The sequence below is a fragment of the Syngnathus acus genome, chromosome 16 (assembly GCF_901709675.1).
Source record: "Syngnathus acus chromosome 16, fSynAcu1.2, whole genome shotgun sequence".
Classification (NCBI taxonomy): domain Eukaryota; kingdom Metazoa; phylum Chordata; class Actinopteri; order Syngnathiformes; family Syngnathidae; genus Syngnathus; species Syngnathus acus.
This window is the reverse complement of record NC_051101.1, coordinates 2893914-2908768: the sequence shown is the minus strand read 5'-3', so window position 1 is coordinate 2908768 and position 14855 is coordinate 2893914. Positions and strand designations below refer to the sequence as shown.

At 42.5% G+C, this 14855-nt stretch overlaps 3 protein-coding genes across 4 annotated transcripts; 1 reads left to right on the top strand and 2 right to left on the bottom strand.

The window, feature by feature from the left end:
* Positions 1-941: 941 nt before the first annotated feature.
* LOC119135623 (tumor necrosis factor receptor superfamily member 5) lies at positions 942-3923 on the top strand. Its single transcript, XM_037273383.1, has 8 exons — positions 942-1131; positions 1196-1321; positions 1387-1533; positions 1609-1702; positions 1854-1930; positions 2269-2376; positions 2960-3100; positions 3428-3923. Exons 1-8 carry the CDS (start codon positions 1059-1061, stop codon positions 3568-3570), a joined length of 909 nt encoding a protein of 302 aa, XP_037129278.1. The 5' UTR covers positions 942-1058; the 3' UTR covers positions 3571-3923.
* Positions 3924-3925: 2 nt separating this feature from the next.
* On the bottom strand, positions 3926-6604 carry rbp5 (retinol binding protein 1a, cellular). The gene is made up of 5 exons (XM_037273447.1): positions 6487-6604; positions 6288-6391; positions 5386-5570; positions 4548-4649; positions 3926-4231 (listed from the first exon to the last, which is right to left on the bottom strand). The coding sequence occupies exons 2-5, from the start codon at positions 6361-6363 to the stop codon at positions 4178-4180; spliced, it is 417 nt and encodes a 138-aa protein (XP_037129342.1). The 5' UTR covers positions 6364-6391; positions 6487-6604; the 3' UTR covers positions 3926-4177.
* Positions 6605-6984: 380 nt separating this feature from the next.
* ptpn6 (protein tyrosine phosphatase non-receptor type 6) lies at positions 6985-14805 on the bottom strand. Of its 2 annotated transcripts, none has more exons than XM_037273268.1 (16): positions 14267-14805; positions 14079-14155; positions 13680-13799; positions 12470-12664; positions 10992-11175; positions 10813-10929; positions 10592-10720; positions 10354-10450; positions 10053-10132; positions 9812-9958; positions 9458-9589; positions 9230-9387; positions 8400-8467; positions 8165-8316; positions 7812-7876; positions 6985-7393 (listed from the first exon to the last, which is right to left on the bottom strand). In XM_037273268.1, the coding sequence occupies exons 2-16, from the start codon at positions 14084-14086 to the stop codon at positions 7297-7299; spliced, it is 1749 nt and encodes a 582-aa protein (XP_037129163.1). In that variant the 5' UTR covers positions 14087-14155; positions 14267-14805; the 3' UTR covers positions 6985-7296. The 2 variants fall into 2 exon arrangements, with proteins under 2 accessions (XP_037129163.1, XP_037129165.1); XM_037273270.1 differs by having other exon boundaries at positions 9230-9384; positions 14267-14772.
* Positions 14806-14855: the final 50 nt, after the last annotated feature.

Sequence of the window (14855 nt, the reverse complement as noted above, 5' to 3'; positions counted from 1 at the left end):
AATTGAGGAAACATGTGTCTAACCTTTAGGACAATGTAGTATTGCTCCAAATGTTCGTTTACATTCCTGTAGAAGTCCGTTTTCGCGTGTTAGCACGATCGCGAATTAGCATCTTTCCGCTAACTCGTTAGCCTGCTCAGTACTTCTTGTTGGTGACCGTACTTCGCGGATTTCACTTATCGCGGGTGGTTTTTGGAACCAATTATCCGCGATAAACGAGGGATTACTGTATATCAGAGGGATGTAAAAAGAAATAAATTACAGAGAAATAACCAATAAAAAGGGGTTTTATTTTCACTGTACCTTAGAGACACAGAGATACATACGTTCCATAAATTACTGTAACTTACAGTATGTGAACTTCAAACTAACGTAACTTTTTAAAAAAATATTTTTTTTTTCTATTTTTCAGGGTCTTTCAGGGCACCATTGTCAAGGTTTTGGACAATGTAAGCTCACAGTCTGGTGCCAATAGCGAAAGTCAAATATCCAGTATGAGACTGTCCAAGCATATTTTCTGGGTTGCCCCCCTCTAGCTCCGCCAGTGCTCTTTCCCTTTCTCATTAATTGCCTTCCTTCTCATGTGCCTCCTGATAATGTACAGACGCAAGCAACAGAGTCAGTCTATTTATAGTTGGACTGAGATGATGACGGGAAAGAATAAAAAAAGTGCGACGCTCAGTGTACGCGTGTGTGGCTGTTGGACAAAGGTGGGAGTGTACACAATAGGCGATGATGGTCAGACAGGAAAAAGGCTGTCCCCTTTCTGCCATCTCATTGTGTCAACACGGCCAACATCAACATCTCTCGGGTCTTACAGCGCTGGTGGAAACGCTTGCAGGTTGCAACAAAGGGGGAGGAGGAATGGGGGGGCAGGAAGGAAATTAGGGGGCGGGGGGGGGGGGGGAATGAGGGGTAAATGGGTGTTTCCACCGTGTGGGATGACAAAGATAAAGTGGGGAAACTTCATTACATTTGTAGTCACGCACAGACCAAGATGAACCTTTAAGTGCGCTACCAAACACTCTGAGCGACTGCTGGGGAAGATCTGATAGGAAATGGTGGACTCCAAGTGCAACACTGAGGAGTACTGGACTAGAGCTGGAAGATGCTGCGATCGCTGCCCAGCGGGTCAGTTTGCGATCACGCTGCAGCTCTTACGGGATCTCCTCACACTTGTGTTCACCCTCGCCAGGAAGCTTCGTGCGAGCCGACTGCGACCACACTGGCAAGACTCAATGTGACGACTGCAGGCGAGGGCTGTTCACGGCCACCAGAAATAGTCTCAGAGCCTGCCGCGTGTGCAAGTCGTGCAGTGCCAGTAAGTCAAGTCACACTCGTGGACGCTCGTGACAGCCAAGAACCAATCAAAGATTTGATTCGCAGGCAACAACCAGATGACGGCGGAGCCGTGCACGGCTGACAAGGACACAGTGTGCAAGTGTGCCTCGGGCTTCTTCTGTATCAAGGATTCCTGTGACCACTGTATGCCCGCGACCTCCTGTCCTCGGGGGACAGGGGTCAAGGTTCAAAGTAGGCTCTCCATGAATTTATGTTAGGGTCCACTTCCATTTCCACAAGTGAAAATCAAGTTGTTGTTTTTAACAGCAAGGGGAACCAAGGATACGATCTGCGCTCCGTGTGGGAATGGAACGTACAGCAACGTGTCTGACTCCTTCTCAGCCTGCCAAACACACACAAGGTCAAAGGTCTTCTGTTTTCAATTGTCCTGAGGGACACTGCACTTTAATGAAATAACAAAAATGGTTGTGAAAATATATCTTGTAACGATAGGTAGCATACCTGATGCAATATGTGTGCGCTTCTTTGACATCGTTTGTATTTGCTGATAGATGTGACGACTTGGGTCGAGTGCTGAAAAGTGCAGGAACCTCCACCGCCGATGCAATCTGTGGCGAGTTCAAATCTGGTGGGTGACATTTTCACATGAATTTTCTCTCTTTTGTCCAGGAAGAACTATTGTCATTGACGAATGACTTAGTGTTTTCTTTACCGTCACATCGTATTAGTTTAGTGCCACCTAGCGGTTGACAGTGGAATTATAGCCAAAACAAATATGAAGCAGAACAAAATGGTTATGTATGGACTGTACACAAAATTCATCAAAATAACAGCCGACCCATGATGTTGGAGTGTTTACTGTATTATAATCTGAAACAGGATTTTTTTTTGTGTGTGTGTGTGAATCAAATCTGACAATTTAATATAATATAATTGAATCAATTCACAGCACTTTTGCTTTTGCAGGCTGCTCGTGGATTTTACCTGCAGGCTTATGGCTGGGCTTTGTGCTGAGCATACTCGTTGTTTTGGGGCTGATGTGCTGGAGGGCCAAACGGAAATCATACAAAGCAGGTGCGTACATGCATTGTTTCAAACACTTGCTAGTTTTGAAAAGAGGGCCTCGCTGCTACAGATATTCTTCCACTGCTTCCTTTACTGTGGTTATATATTATATTCTTTAAAAATTGCATGACTCTGAATCAGATAAACGCTGGATATGCAGTATCTGCCTGAGTATTCTGTACAGATTAAATGTAAAGGAAACCACATCCTGCACATTTTCGCCTTTCCACAATAACGTGGCGATGATGTGACACACGCCACACCAGCAGCTGACTCATAACAACCTACATGTGTGCCACAGGTAGTTTTGACTGCCATTTACTGTGATCACAAAGTGGAAAGTACACACGCAATGCCAATTTCGTAAAGGTTTTGCTTGTGCTTATCTGCCAAAATTATTTTTGAAAAATGACATCAATGCTAATGCTCAAGAGCTTCTGTTTTTATAACCACACTAGAAAGTTAGCATTTTAATGTGATAATTGTTTTATGACATGAGTTCCCACAAAAAAAATGTGATTTCCTGTTCACGTTTGATTCGGGTAATTCAGTGAAATTTAAACAGATTGAATTCCGTTTGTGGTGTCCACAGCCAGGTCAAACGCTTCCCTTACTGAGGCGAGGACCATAACAGAGAGTTCGCTGGAACCTGCCCTACAAACCCACAAAACGTTTGATCAGTGCCAAAAGAGCAACATGACGGAGGCCTGCCAGTTTACTCTGCTCAACCTGGGTAATAAATAAATGCCAGTTGTTGTTTTTTTTCAAACTGAAAGGGTCAGGCCAGGGTTGAGAAGATGAGTTAAAACAAAAACAAAAATCTGAAAACGTTTCACTTTGTGTAAAATTGAAAAAAAAATTGTCAATGAAATAAACTACAACGGAAAGGATTTTAAGAAAAGGAAAGTGAAAGTTAAACCAGTGAAAAGAGCTGTGACGTCCTTACGACAACACTAAATGTGCGTTTTAAATCCGCATTAAGGTCATCAATCACGTTTTCCATCCTGTACTAATCATCTATGGTAGGTGATGAGTCATCATTTTTATCCTCGTGCCCCAGATGAAAGCGCCACCAGCAGCACGGAACTCAGCGAGGACCTTCCGCTCACCCTGAAGACCGACGGCTCGGAGCAGCGCAACGGGACCGACGCGTACCATCGGAGCCGCTCGGAGCCGCAGGAGGACGAGTGGTGCGGGACATGAGCGCAAGTCTCGAGACATTGCAAAAAGATGGCTCCAACTTCTGGGGGTTACTTCCCCCTGCTGGTTGTCTACTGAAACTTGCTGTCATAAATCAGGAGCTTGCCAGCACATTCAACTCTATAGGTAAATCCCATGCTACAGTTTTCCGTGTCTTTTTGTAAAAAATAACATTAGACTATATTCAAGTGAGGGCCATTACTGGGTTGAATAGAAAAGTAGTGCTTTGCCGTCATCTTATGGCATCCGTCGGCAGTTACAAACCTTTCATTTTCGCCATTCTGTACTCATCCCTAAATGGTAAGTGTCATATTTTTGGGAAGCCTCTTAAAATTAAAGCCGAGACTCCAAACTTCCATCACATTTTGATGGTTTTATTTCAAATCAATTGTGGTGGCTTTGGGAAAACTGTCCAAATGCTTCACTTCCATTCAGCTGCGCTACTTCCTTCGCTCTGTCACTCAACTGGTACATCACACCCAAACATCCGATTATATATCATTTATATACACACACACATGCACACGTACCTTGACTATTTCCTACGTACACTAAAAGAGTTAAGAGAGGACATCACATATTCACAGTCCATCATTTTACCGCAATGTTTTCAATCGGCCTTCTTGAAAACTTGCTTGGCAACGACGCCTTCCACTCTCATCTCCTGCAGAGAAGCAAGAAGGCCATTAGGGCAAAACAGAGGAATTGAATGAATAGTGACAATCAATACAAGAATCTCCAACACAAAAGGAGCGTCACAGATTAGATTCCTAACGCGGTACCCCCACCCTCCCCCGTTATTTGACCCTGTAATTCTTTCTTCTCCTCTTTTCACTGCTCTCCCTCCCCGCAGCTGGAGGGAGAGAAGAAATCCTCAAAAAATCTCCTTAGGGGAACAATGTCTTGTTTGAGACATCTTCGTGAGAACTTGGCAAACCTCTTTCCAAAAACAAAGCATATAAATTGTTGTTTTTCCTTACCAAATGCAGCTTGTCGCCTTCCAGCCAGTGTGTCCAACCTCGGCCTTCCTTCTCGCCTCGTTGTACGCAAACCAGCTTGTCCCCTTCCCAGCTCACGGTGGTCTGTTCAAAGACATGCTGTGAGGACAACTGCACACGCAATCTGCATATTAAGTAGTTTGTACGTTTAAAACCCTCTTTAGTGTTGCCTCCAAGCTGGTTACATTTATAGAATGCTCTTGGAATTTGTTTCTGATGAACATTTGGAGAGATTTCCCAAACGTAGAAACTTAAATTCGAACCTCATGCAGATAGACACAAATACGAAACTAATGTTTGTTTGATTTTTCTTTTTGAGTGCAAAATTTTATCGACCACCATAAAACACACAAAAATGTTTTCAAGTAAAGACCCCTGAAATGACGGCATCAAATTGAAATTTAATGGCAGACCCTAAGTCTCTTTTCCTGCGTGGCTTCTTGAGACATTTTTAAGTCATAAGACTTTTAAGTCAGACTTTGGACATTCATGGTTTTCCTTACAACAACCGTGAGACAAATTTGTGGTAAGGGACAAAATATGTGTTGACAGTTTTTTGCATGTCTACTCTTGGTAGACTTGACTACCAAATTTCATATTGCTAAGTCAAAGTGGCTTTGTGGGGGCTGAATTCTCAAAAGGGCCAGAGGCGGACCCAAAAGCTGCGTGGGCCGTCTTTGTGATTGTTACTCTTGCTGCCCATTGTGAGCCGAACCACAGGAGGCAGTCGCAACACAAAATCCCCACAGGAGGCCCGGCTGACTTTGCTCATACAAGCACACAAAGCCAACACCTCCAGCTTGAAGTTCCTTCCACCGACCTGACACGTGCGACCGTCTACAGGGCCGAGGTCTTCGGTGAACTCCTGCCCGACGACAAAGTCCATGTTGAAGTTCTTGAAGGTGGTGAGAGTGCGGATCTTCATGGTCCCCGTGGCCGGATCGTGGCTGATTTCCTTGGTGGGCTTCAGCAGACACACGATCTTCCTCAGAGCAAAGTTGATGTCTAAGGAAGGAGGAAAAGTGCACTTGAATGGAACACTGTGTGTGTGGGTGTGTGTGTTTGTCTTCAATGTGTGTGCGTGTGTGGGGTCACACAGAGGACAGACTGATGAGCTCAGTCCTTGAATGTGCAGCTGCAAATGGAGATTACAGCATTATTGAAATGAAAGTTGTGGACCGTTTCATTTTTGTTAATACCGCACACATGGATGAACGGGAACCTTTCACTCAAAAACATAAATAAAAAAAATAAAAAAGGAACGTTGCGTCTTTGAATGTAAACCAACAGGCGCCAGCAAATTTAAGCAAAAAAATGTCAAGATTTGAGATTGGACATTAGATACTGTGTTTTTGGCTGTGGAATTTCTAAATTTTGTCATGGTTGAAAAAATGTGGTGTTTTTTTAGGGTGTTTTAGTCTCTGTGAGTTCTGGTTTTGGTCAGGTCGTGGTCTTGGGATGACCGTTTCACTAGTTAGAATCAAAACTTCACTAAAAAAATAACATGCAGTAATGAAACATTTGTTTATATAATTTTGCATGAGTGTTTGTGTATTAAATATTGAGTGCATAGCAGGCCAGATCAAATGCTTAGGCAGGCCAAAATTGGCCCACGAGCCACATGTTTCTCACTGCACCTTTCAAGACAGCATAGCAATGCAAAACATTGCACGTATATTATGAACATACAATACAATGGAGTGATGAGAAAAAAAACCTCACCTAAAGCTGCAAGGTAGGCGTCCATGTTCTCCTGTTCCACCATATGAAACAGCCCAGAGTAGTCAGGTTTAGACATGGTGGCTTGGTCCGGAACCCCAAACACACTGTGAAATGTTGAGAAAGGCCTCAGACAGCAAAATGTTCAGCAAGAGAATTCAGAGTGGTGAAATGTTGATTCCGGAAGGTAGCAATGACTCACAGAAGGCTCACAGCTTCTTTCAGTTATGCCGGAGTTTGGAAGGAGGGAAGAAAGGAGGGAGGAGGTTTCATTCAATCTTCTTTCCTATTGCCTTTCACTCGAAGTGGGCGGTGCCCAAGAGCTCAACATGAGGGAGGAGCATGTTGCTGGGGGAGGATTGGACCCCACCCCCCAAAAAGGGTCTCACTTAAAAAAAAAAAAAATCCTTAATGAGCAATAATATCATGATGAGAATCAGCTTTTAATTTGGAAAAACAAAAAAACAATGAAGTACTAAAATGCTAGTTAAAATAATTTATTATGCAAATAATTTCAAAATAAAATACAAAAGTAGATTCAAAATTAATTAAATTCTGCCTCACGATTAAGATCACATTTATTTTGTTTCATCTATTTTTAGTCATACTAAAAAAGATTTATTTAGATTTGTTTAAATGGACTAATTTATTGATTTACAATATTGGTTTGGGTGCGAGATCATTTTGCTTTAGTAATTGCTTTTTTTTAATTTTATTTTTTTAACCAGACTCAGTTGTTTAGGCAGTTATTTGAATTTTCATTGAAACTCTGACTGAATTTTGTCAACATAGTCTCACCATTCTCGATAGTTCCTTACGACTTAAAATGTTAATTTTTATCGTACAGGTGAAGATTTGAGGAGCAGGCTAAAGTTGAAAACAAAAGATCACATATCATAAAGTATACATTGAAATCATGTAGACACGTATTGAAATTATGTTTAAAGTTTGTGCTGTGAAAGTAGGCTCACATAAATAACACAAGATGACTTCAAAATACACTTAAAAAATCTTATTTTTTCTTTAACGAGCCACTTTTCTCTGACTTTGGCTTCTTCTTGTCTTTCTTGGCTTTGCTCAGGTTCTCGTACACGTCCGAGTCTTTGCTTCTGCGAAGAGAAAAGTGAGAAATTGAAGAAAAAGGGAGGAGGTTCGAGTGTGTGTGCAAACTCTGCTGGCTCAAGGGCCACATTTAATTTTTGAAATTGACACATGGGCCAAGTCACTCACACTAATAATCAATCATTTACTACAATTGCCTTTTCTACGTACAATAAAATTCAATGCAACAAATATGATAGCATTCAAAATAATGTGAATGGATTTTTACACTTAAGCAATGAGGCTCAGCTCCAAATTGCATATACTTATGATGTGAACAATGCTCCTCCCTCAAAAAGTGCCAAGCGACCAGAAGCTGAGTCGTGGTTGTCGTCTCAGTGCGAGCTTTGGCGCATCCCTGCCATGTGAAATGCGTCTACGGTCGTGACAGTTCAAACAGCGATCGCATTTTCCACTTTGACTCACTTTGAGATGTTCCTGGTCCCCGGCGGGTGTTTGAGCTGCAGATTTCCATACTCCGTCTCAGCCTCCTGCAGGAAGTCAACACAGGAGGGTTCAATCTATGTCGCGGTTTTCTTTTGAAGCCAAAGTTCATCTTTCAAAAAGCGCTGCTGATAAAAGTGTCTGGAGTTCAAATCAGCAGAGAGAAGTTCAAAGGCCAGTTGGATCATTGCCAGACATCAATGTATTGCGTCTAAGTTATTACAAAATACATGGGGGGGAAAAAAAATCCTTGAAAAAATAATCACGTATTGAATAAAAAATATAAAATAAAATATGAAATAAAATATATATATAATATAGTTTTTCATTCTTACCAAGGAGGCCCCATCTTTAGCCTTGGTGGTCTGGATGTACTCAGAGACGGACAGGTAGATGAACTTGTACTGGGCCTCGGTCTGGACCATGCCGGAGCGCTGCTCGCGCACCATCTGGATGTACTTGGAGATGTCGATGTCACAGTTGATACCTGGAGGCGGTTGAGAGAGCTTCAGAGGACAAACGAGCGCTAACAAAGTCAACGTCATTTTTATTTTTTTATTTTTAAATTACCTATTGTGTCAATTGTCTCGATGATCATGTCAATCACCACAATGGTGCCCGTCCGACCAATCCCAGCGCTGCAGACACAAAGGAGAATTGGTGGTATGACCAAGTGACAGCGTAAAAATAAAAAAACAAAAAATTCTACTGAAGCTTATTAACGACACTCGCGGCTAAGCATAAGTAAAGGTCGCAGAGGGATTCTGTTGCGCAACACCGTGAACCATATACAACAAAACAGGCCTTTATACTCCCCACGTCACAAGCAACAACATTCCTCAAGGATAAACTATCAGTTGACTCAAACCCTTTTACTCAGCTAATCCTGTAACTAGGATCTTAAACCGCCATGGCGTCTAAACGAGAGCTTCAGCTTTGGAATGTTTGCCATAAATACTATTTTATTTTTACATCAAAAAGCATCATAGCACATTCACCATTTACGTTTGTGGAGAAACAACAGAGCGGCACTATCTATTGATTTATGCAAGGATTTTGATAGCCAATCATTTTATTTATTCATTCATTCATTCATTCATTTAATTTTATTTATTTGAGCTCACATTTAAATGGCTCAATATTTGTCATGAGTTCCTCAGGGCTCAATCTTAGATTCACTCTTATTCTCTCAGTATAGTAATAATTTAGGTTACAGTGTGGATAGAGCCAATTTCCATTCTTATGCCTATGATACTCTTTCCAAAACCAAACTTTTAAGCTCTTAAATTGATTATCCATGCTAGCAAAACAAAGTGATGCTTTTCTCTGGTGGTAAAAGGAGCAGCGAATCCCATTCTGATTCTGACAAGTGCATCTGCGACTCCCGGCCTCGCGTGTACCTGCAGTGGATGATCATGGGGCCGGCATCGGGATATTCAGCCTGTTTGTCGTTGACTTGTGTGAGGAAGCTGAGGACGGCACCGGGCTCCTGAGGGACGCCGTGATCGGGCCAGCTCAGGTACTGGTAATGCCAAATGGTGCGGGTGTGCTTGGGCTGCTGACGTGAGGGGGAGAACGTCAGCAAGTTTACCTCGAGTGCAGCGAGGTCAAAACCCTGCGGCGTCCACCTTGTTCATTGGCGCCAGCTCCAAGACTCGGATTTTGTAATCGGTGGCTTCCCTTTCCGACTTGGAGGTCACAACGTAGCGGCCCACCTCCTTGGCGCTGTCTCTCTCGGGCCAGTATGGCACACATTTATTCTGTGAGTGGAATTAAACATACAGATGTTCAGGATGAACTAGATTTTTTTTTAGAATTGAATGCAATCTTGTTACATTCAAATTGGGTAAAACAAAAAAGTCGTCTTTTAAAACTTGCACTTTAAGTCAAATGGCTCACAAAAATGGAGAAACAAAATATAGTTTTTGAAATGCTAATTGGCATTGTTGTGAATGTGCGATTTTGACAATTCAGACACTGACCCGCCCTTTCTCCACCTCCCTGGTTGTCATGACAATGACAGTGGTGTTCTCTTGCCACACCATCTGCCAGAAGTCGTTGACAGTCGTTGCCAGGCAACCCTGAGTGGCGATGTAAACTTTCGGATTCGCCGACTCCCACAAGGTGTTCTACAAAGCGGCCCGGGCGAGACAAAGTCAACTTTCGGCTTGTAACTTGCGAGTTGGGCGACCGAGAGAGGCCCGGCAGGATTCAGGGACGTACTCGCATGTAGTTGGCGTTGATGTAGTCTGAACCGGCCACGTTGGGGTCAACGTCCTGCAGGATGACTCTGGTGTCATTGACTGCAAGGAAAAATTCAAAACATTTACTTCAGGTCATAGCTGCAAGGTTTAAAAAGAAAAATACATAGTGGTGTCTTGAGCTACAAGTTAAATTAGCTTTCCTTATTGAAATAAATGGAAATACAATTAATCCGTTCCAGCCTCCCAAAAAACAACAACAAAAAGACCTTAAGATAAGAACCAAGTAGAAAAGCACTGAGGCGGGAAAAAACAAGACTTACAAGGAAGAATATTCTTGTATCTGTTTTTGGACTTGTTCTCTGGTCTCTGGCCTTCCTCTCGACTCTTTTTCACCTTAGCCTCCAACTTTTGAAGAACCTGGGTGGCAGTTGAAAGGATCATTAGGGGATGTCCACTCAAAACACGGATTCCCCCGCCACAAGATGGCAGCCCGCCGCCATTATTGACAGAAGACGTGATTCAGTGCTGATGGCGCTCAAGATGACTGACTTGACTTACATCAAACTCCTCCCAGAAGCCCGCCTTGCTTTTCCCGCCCTCGGTCTCCTGCTGCATGAGAGTCGTCTGGTCCAAGTCTTTCACTCGACTGTCGATATCGGCCGCGTTCACTCTGGTGGAGTAATACGGCTGAAGGATGCGCACACAGTTAAGACCGGATTCAAAAGTAAACATCTCTGAAATTGCTCCTATTTTTATTGCACTGCAGTTTTCCAGCATACCTGTTTGAGGTGCACCCAGTTCCCTGAAATCTCCTCGATGCCTTTTCGTTTGTAGAAGTCCACCAAGTCACTGAGTGTGTCGAATATGTCCGAGCCTCCCACTGTGTACCGCTCATTCTACAAAGAAAAAAAAATTAAAATATACACAACAATACGCAGGCAACCTGGCATGCGCACACCTGAAACATGATCTTGATGTGAGAAACTCTCTTCGCTCCCGTTTTGCTGCGCTCGTCTGTCAGGGCAGACAGCACAAAATCTCCCGGTTTGGAAAGTGACTCTCTGACCAGGAAGGTCCCCGACTCGTTGCGAGCGATCAGCATCTTCTCTGCGCTTGGACCCGAAAGGTGGCCGTGATACCACCTGCACACCGGGGAAGCTCAGTGAGGTGATGTGGTGGAGGAACATTAAACAAGGTGAGGAAAAGTCAGATTGGGTGAGTAAATGTCATACGTCAGATTAAGTTACAGTAGAATAAGATTAGATGAGAAAGGAAAAAAAAAAAGATGATTAATAATAATAAAAAATACAAATAAAACAAGTGTGTGTGTGTGTGTGTGTGTGTGTGTGTGTGTGTGTGTGTGTGTGTGTGTGTGTGTGTGTGCTGCGAGTGTGTGCAAGTGAATGTACACCCCGCTGGGTTGGGCTTAATTTTAGACCCAGTTCTCGATTTCTTCTTCTGAACTTCCTGCCTTGTGGTCGGAAAATTTCTGATGACAGATTTTGTGGCTAAAGAGGACAAAGTATTTTTAGTTTTCAACCAAACTGGTCGCACACAACCCCCCCCCCCCCTTCAAACATTTAGCCCACCCCCCAACAGTATTTCATGTCTACTTTTTGTGTCACATCGATGCCAATGCTATTTGTGAGTGTAACATTAAGCTAAACATACCTTAGTAGAGTTCAGTTCACTGCCACCACGCAAAGTCTGAAAACTGCTATAGAAATACTGTACTCACTTTATAAAGCTTCACTCCCCCCCCCCCCCCCAAAACAAAGAAACGCTTCACTAATAAAGAGCAGCCCATCTCTCGAGCTGAATTTCCCGAGATGAGGCAAAGGGCGGCGTGAGGAGGAAGCCGATGAGGACACGACGGGGTGTGCAACAGAGGAAGGAGAGCGAGGAAGGTCTGGCCATCGCTTTCGAGAATGTCAAAACGGCAAGTTTCCAACCGCAGCGGCAAAAGGGAAGTTAGACAACTGACACAGAGAAGGACAGGGGAGTGGGGGGGTACTTGTGCTGACAGGCTGAGTGAAGTGTTGACTGTATACACACACACGCACACGCACACACACACACACGCGACTGAAAGTGCTCGTGTATGTTTCTGGATGGACAGCATAAACCAACTAAACCACTACTGGCGGTTCAGCAATGACAGATAACTTTTTTCCACCATTAACGTCACCTTTAAAGAAATATTTTGAGAGGCAAAGTACAAAAAAGTTAGATAACATCATTGCACACATCCTCTAAGACTGTGTCCGAAATGAATCGAACACATTCAAAGTCGTGTTAAATGGAGGTTTGTGCAAAGTGCCTCTGATTAAACCTAAATCAAGTTCAGATGTTCAGGTAGGCCTCTCCTGAAGAAGTGGCTATTTTCAAATGCTGGGAAATTCAAAATCTGAAATCTTGAAGAACTTTGGCGCTGACCTTTCGGTGGTGGGATCGGAGCAGTTGAGCGGGTATCTGAGCTCGATGACGGTGCCGTCCTTGTCCTGCAGAATGCCATTGTCGGCCGTGTAGTATTCCACCAGCTCGGACAGCGTGGCAAACTTCTCCCCGCCGTAGAGGTCGTAGTAGTCGCCCGTGTTCTGGATGCGGATGTGGGTCACTCGCTCGCCCACCCTGAGCGGCAAACAATTCATTTTCATTTAAATCTGCTCCACAAGTTAAGATAAGATTTGATTAATTATTTATCTACTGTTATTGGTAGAGGTGCTATTTAGCAAAGCACAGTTTAAAAACTGTTTTGCTTACGGGTAAATCTTGATTTGTATGTAGTGTTGCTTAAAAAAAAAAAACATTGAGGAAAAGTAGAAATGAACTTTCTATTGTGAAAAGCCTTTGTCACTTTTTGGATTATAAAATTCATGATAGTCAGAATATACATTTGTAATAATGTCCAATAAAAAGTCTTATCTACAATTTTTTTTTTTTTATCTGGGAATCCCCACACATCATCAAAATAATATTCTTCAATTTTTTTGTATTAAGAGTAGCTGACAAAATTGAATACATAAAAATGGACTGCTTAAAATGTAATCGACCACATGCGAATGCTTCAGCTACTCAAAAATTTGTTGTTTCGGTAACAGTATGTTGATGCTTTAAAAAGTGCTGAAATAATCATTTGTGTTATCCATGATTTTTCAAATGTGTACTGAAATATGAAATGAAATATGCTTCCTCCTACTCCTTTTTGAGCATTCTTTATTGAGTTATTTATTTATGTGTATATATATAGATTTTTTTTTTTTCTCAGTTTGTTGGTTTATTGTTTGTTTGTTTGTTGTACGGACTTGTATATGGCACTTTACAGTGTTATTTGTTTTTTTAATCTCTTTTTTTGTTTTGGATGTGTTCGAAATAAAGATTTATATATACAATATAATAAAATATAATACAATATAATATAATATAAAATATGAAATGTTATTTGTCAAACTATAAAATGTGCTTTAATCATGCATAAAATTAAACAAATGTGTTGAGCTTAATTAAAAGAGTCTGCATGAAAGTATTTTTACAATGCCGCCTGGGATTGTTATTAAGACGAGTGATCAAATACGTTTGTTGAACACACACACTATTTTTATTTTTTTAAAAATATGTATTGCTACTTTTTGTTTGGGATTATTACCGGACAGACAGAGAGAAGTCGCCCACATTCTTGCTGGGTCGGGCCAGAAAGCTGCCAGAGATACCCTGAGTCTTCAGCAGGTCTTCGGCCTGCAGGCCTGTGATGTCTCGGTGGAACCACCTGGACGCAAACACCACACAGACGTCAATTCGAGGAAATACGGCAGAATTTTCATTTTCTTTAAAAGACAGATTTGAAAAAACTGCACCAAAATAAGCCTGCTTGATGATCTCTAAGCTATAAACATAAGAAGCCACCTAAAAATGGGTCCTGCGCTCAAAAGCCACAACACAGCACAAATCATATGATGGACAATCAGAGCAGCCGAGAGGAAGAACGAGAAGGAATGAAAAGAGAGAAGTTGCAAGTTGGAGCACTCTGTCGGCAGCGTCCACTCACCGAACCATGTCGTCGCCCTCGCAGCGTCTCGATTAGAAGACAACTCCAGTGAAGGCCGCCGGAGAGGGCCCTGGCACCTGCACCAAAGCATCACTTTTACATCTCAGTGTGCAAAAAAATAAAAAATAAGCGACCATGACTTTTTCTGACATTTTGTACTTAGCGCTCAAGCATTAAAAGCAAATCACCTGATCTTATTTTTCCCCTTCTGGCTCAACTTGTGTGTGATCGGGCGGGAATGAACGTAGAAAAAAAAAAAAAAAAGTAAAACCGTCTGTCCTCTTGTCCGCTGTCCCTGAAGGCAAGTGAGCCCGGCTTGAGTCTCGCACTCCCCTCCTCTCTGTTGCTCTGAGCGTGCGTCTGTCTACGTCGTCTCTTACCCTTCCTTCCTTTTTGTCGTTCCTTTCACAAAATAGTGAAAGCCCCAACGGGAACCAGAAGAGCTGACAAAGCCGGAATTCCTCCTTATTTTTGTTATTCCGAATGAGTCACATGAAATGCATATTGAAAATACATTTTGGTTCTTCAGTGAGTCTCCACCGAGTTGTTTTCTGTCAACTGTCTCTATTGTTACGGCAAAAAAAAAAAAGTTTATTACAGCCACAAAATTGAAAATCGATTTTTTTTTTTGGGTGTCAGGTCGCCTGCCCACCTGTCTGCTGCTACTCTTCTCTGTTGCAGGTGTGTGCGTTTGTGACAACACAAAGGTCAGCGGCACACTACACTTCCTTATTCTCAGCTCACTGCTCTCTCTGTGTGTATTGAGTGTCTGCATGC

Bases quoted from the DNA above. Each gene is read 5' to 3' on its own strand.
- ptpn6 (XM_037273268.1), bottom strand. The intron at 10,451-10,591 runs GTAAGTCAAGTC...ACTGCCACCCAG, and splicing joins GCTTCTGGGAGGAGTTTGAT to GTTCTTCAAAAGTTGGAGGC. The intron at 8,468-9,229 runs GTACACGCGAGG...TTGTGTCTGCAG, and splicing joins CCCATGATCATCCACTGCAG to CGCTGGGATTGGTCGGACGG.
- LOC119135623 (XM_037273383.1), top strand. From the start codon at position 1,059: ATGGTGGACTCCAAGTGCAACACTGAGGAGTACTGGACTAGAGCTGGA. The intron at 1,132-1,195 runs GTCAGTTTGCGA...CACCCTCGCCAG, and splicing joins CTGCGATCGCTGCCCAGCGG to GAAGCTTCGTGCGAGCCGAC. The intron at 2,377-2,959 runs GTGCGTACATGC...TGGTGTCCACAG, and splicing joins ACGGAAATCATACAAAGCAG to CCAGGTCAAACGCTTCCCTT.
- rbp5 (XM_037273447.1), bottom strand. From the start codon at position 6,363: ATGTCTAAACCTGACTACTCTGGGCTGTTTCATATGGTGGAACAGGAG. The intron at 5,571-6,287 runs GTGAGGTTTTTT...CTCCTTCCTTAG, and splicing joins CGCCTACCTTGCAGCTTTAG to ACATCAACTTTGCTCTGAGG. The intron at 4,232-4,547 runs GTAAGGAAAAAC...GCTTCTCTGCAG, and splicing joins AAGGCGACAAGCTGCATTTG to GAGATGAGAGTGGAAGGCGT.